The sequence below is a fragment of the Trypanosoma theileri genome (genome assembly GCF_002087225.1).
Source record: "Trypanosoma theileri isolate Edinburgh chromosome Unknown TM35_Tth_19_V1, whole genome shotgun sequence".
In the NCBI taxonomy this organism is placed as follows: Eukaryota; Euglenozoa; class Kinetoplastea; order Trypanosomatida; family Trypanosomatidae; genus Trypanosoma; species Trypanosoma theileri.
In genome coordinates, this window is record NW_021639861.1 from 92,476 (window position 1) to 96,287 (window position 3,812).

Genomic DNA, 3,812 nt, shown 5'->3' on the forward strand with positions numbered 1-3,812 from the left:
AAAAAAAAAAAAAAAAAAAAAAAAAAAACGCAGCAACAAAAGCAACAATAAAGAAAATAAAAGAGAGAATGCAATACCTTACATATTATTTTTTTGAAATAGTAGGGTTTTAGTACATCAAAGAGAAAGATAAAAAAAAAAGAAATATATATATATATATATTGAAAAAAAAAAACATGCAATATTTTTGCCTACATTCCATTTGCAACCGTCAAAAGCACAAGAATTAAGGGAAAAAGAAAAAGAAAATCAGTGGAACTGAAGAGGTGGTAACTTCGGTATCTTTCGTTTAGCGCTACTTGAGTCCTGCATTACGGCGTTTACCAGCGTTTTTCGGTAGTGTAACCACTTACGTTGCCGTTCATACTGTTCTTCTATGTCTTCACATGAGGGATATCCCTTCGCAAATTCCTTTAACTGCGCATATTCACGGTCACCAAATAAACTACGGCAATGTTCATTTGAGAGCATATAGAAAAGACATGGAGACTTTGTGTATACAGTGGCCTGTCGTGGTAACGGAACAGGAGGAAAAACACCATCATAATTATTATGGGAATCTTCACCATTTGGGTCGTTAGAATTGCTCTTACCTTGACTTTTGGTACACCATGAGAGAGTACCATCAAGTGCACTAAAATCTACTGGTGCACGTAGAGCACTATCAAGCGTTTTTTGCCAATAATCCCTAGACCATATAGTGTCAACATCTGGTTTCCAATCCACCTGGTGATTCAAAAGACCGAGCTCCCCAAAGAATTCACCTTCACGTAAAGTTACAATTTCCATAGTCTTTACAAGAGGTGATGTTACTCCCGTTGAAGGTAGTTGTTTTCCTAAATGAGATGTCGTTTTACCACTATTTGATCCATTATGTTTCTGCGGTAATCTCCATCGTGCACGTGATGTAAGTGTTTTTGGGGTACTAGATGATGAATACTGTTGATGAGACATTTGCCGTGATTGTATTTCAGCTTGTTGACTCTGTTGACGTTGAAGTGGAACATCACGTAGAACTATACACTGACCTTCATAAATAAAATACATCGCATCAGACTCCATTCCTTGATCAACAACTAACTGTCTCCAAGAGACACGAATTGGGACAAGTGCTCGTGCACATGCCTCATATTGTTCTCGTGTCCAATGAGTAAATACCTTTACACGTAGCTGTCTTTGAAGAAAAGAAATTCGTTTCTCAATTTCGTTGTTTTCGATTCGTCTAATCACACGATCCAGCGAAAGATCCACATTACATGTAAGACTAATCAACATACAATCTCCATCTGTTTCGTACCATGATCCATCAGGTAAAGCTTCCACCATTACAGGTAATGCAAATACTTCATAAGGTTCAACATAAGCGTCTGCAGCGGTTTGCAAAGATGGGATACGCAAAACCACACGTCCACGAAGAAGAATAAATATACGATTTCCCATTGTTATTTTGACACCGCTACTGCTCATACTATCCCCAGGTTCTCGGTGTGCCTTAGAAGCTGAAACAGTGGAATGTTCTCCTGCGATAAGAGCAGAAACACTATCGTTATCGTCAAACTGACTCCGTGTCATGGTTGACCACGATTGCGTGGATTTGCGTGTTTGAACATCCGGGAAAGGAGGTTTTCCAGCCAACACTTCTGTACCACTAAGACGTAAAACCTCCATATGCGAACTAATAACTTCCAAATCTCCTTCCGTAATGGTCCGCAAAAGAGGAACACGGCGTAACATTTTATAGCAAAGATTTTTGTTTGCCTCTGAACGGTATACAAACGGCAATTCAAGACTACGTTCCACACGATCCCACAAATCATACTCCTGTCGTGATAATTCAGCATAACGGGCAAGAGCCTCAGATGGTTTTGTAGAGTTGCCACAAATCCCATCAAACCGTGGAACTGAATGCTGCTGTTCGTGTGCGTGTGGTTGACCTGGATACCGAGAATGGTCTGATGGCTGCTCACGAAGAACTGGATATACAGATTCTTTAGCTTCTTCTAATGCCCGGTTGGCCACGGATCGTTGTATGGCTTCGTCAAAAAACCGCCTTTCGGCAGGGGTTAGGATACTCAATATACTCATGATTCACTCTATCACACACACACACACACAAATCACATCCACTTTGAAATCGGCCAGAGGAAAGAATCTTCACTTTAGCAAAAAGCAAACCTACCAATACAGCACTTGAAGTATAAAAAAGAAAAAGGAGAATAATCTACACCTTACTTTTACCTACAAAAAAAAGAAAAAAGAAAGAAAGGAATCTGGTAACGTACTACATTTTTTTTCACATTTTTTCAAAACAATGCTTACACCAACTCCTCATAGAGCCAAAACATATTTTTTTTCCTTTTTTAATTATCTACAAGTCGTTCAAAAATAACGACAAAAAAACAAAGAAAAATCTAAACGGCACATCAAACATGCCTTTTGTACAGGGAGGATACCGCAAGGTGAACTGTGCGTTTAATATGCACAATTTGAAACAACCCTTCAACTTGAAAAATATGAACAACATAAAAACATATATTCCACAAAAACGACAAAGTACGTCAGTACAACTCCTTAAAAAGTATGAAGAATAAAACAAAGACTAAAAATATACCAATAGAAAAGACACAGCAAAAAAAAAACTCCACATTACACGTAAAACAAATGGAAATAAAACCTCAGCAAACAAAAAAAAACCTACATGGCGAACCCAATCTACCTACACTAAAGAAAAAGAAACACCGCATACAAACCAAAGATAATCTAATCATAATCATAACACACAACACATTATCAACGATTTCTAACAATCCAACGTTCCAATGCTGCGTCGCACGAAGCAAAACCACGCACAGAGTCATCCCGAACAATAGCTGGAACTTTTCCAACAAAACCATTAGACTTGACTTCATTAAAACGTTTCTTTAACTTCTTACGTCGCGAAATTTCATCCTCTATTATCAACGCACGCTCATCTTCCTCAGATGCCAACAAAAACTCAACATCCTCACTACATAAACTATCAGTAACAATATTAAACGATAATGGAGTATCGTTCGGGCCACAACCCATTACAGCATCACCCATTCCCACAGAATAATCAGAGAACACATTCTCCTTAGGAGCCTCGACACCACTCTTACCATCAGTAGCAACAGATACAGCAGCAGCAACAGCTTCAACAATCCACTCTGCTGCAGCCTCATCAAACTCCGACTCATCCTTAGCAATCTCGACACCGCGTTCATCAGCAGCAACAGCTTCGACTATAAACTCTGCTGCAGCCTGCTCATCAATCTCAGACTCGCCCTTAGCAATCTCGACATCGTGTTCACCAGCAATAGCAGCAGAAGCTTCGATTCTCCACTCTGCTACAGCCTGCTCATCAAACTCCGATTCATCCCTAGCAATCTCGACACCACGTTCACCAGCAATAGCAGCAGCAGCTTCGACTCTCCACTCTGCTACAGCCTGCTCATCAAACTCCAACTCATCCTTAGCAATCTCGACACCACGTTCACCAGCAATAGCAGCAGCAGCTTCGACTATAAACTCTGCTGCAGCCTGCTCATCAATCTCAGACTCGTCCTTAGCGCTCTCGGCACCACGTTCATCAGCAGCAACAGCTTCAGCTTCCTCCTCTGCTGCTGCATGCTCATCAATCTCAGACTCGTCCTTGGCGCTCTCGGCACCACGTTCATCAGCAGCAACAGCTTCAGCTTCCTCCTCTGCTGCTGCATGCTCATCATATTCAGACTCGTCCTTGGCGCTCTCGGCACCACGTTCATCAGCAGCAACAGCTTCAGCTTCCTCCT

At 40.9% G+C, this 3,812-nt stretch overlaps 2 protein-coding genes across 2 annotated transcripts; both read right to left on the reverse strand.

Moving 5' to 3' along the window:
* Positions 1–249: 249 nt before the first annotated feature.
* TM35_000191350 (uncharacterized protein) lies at positions 250–2,085 on the reverse strand (the record flags this gene model as incomplete). Its single annotated transcript, XM_029026633.1, has 1 exon — positions 250–2,085. One exon carries the CDS (start codon positions 2,083–2,085, stop codon positions 250–252), a length of 1,836 nt encoding a protein of 611 aa, XP_028881957.1.
* A 705-nt stretch (positions 2,086–2,790) lies between these two features.
* Positions 2,791–3,810, reverse strand: TM35_000191360 (uncharacterized protein; the record flags this gene model as incomplete). Its single annotated transcript, XM_029026634.1, has 1 exon — positions 2,791–3,810. A coding segment is annotated over one exon (1,020 nt), but the record flags the coding sequence as incomplete, so codon positions are not given.
* Positions 3,811–3,812: the final 2 nt, after the last annotated feature.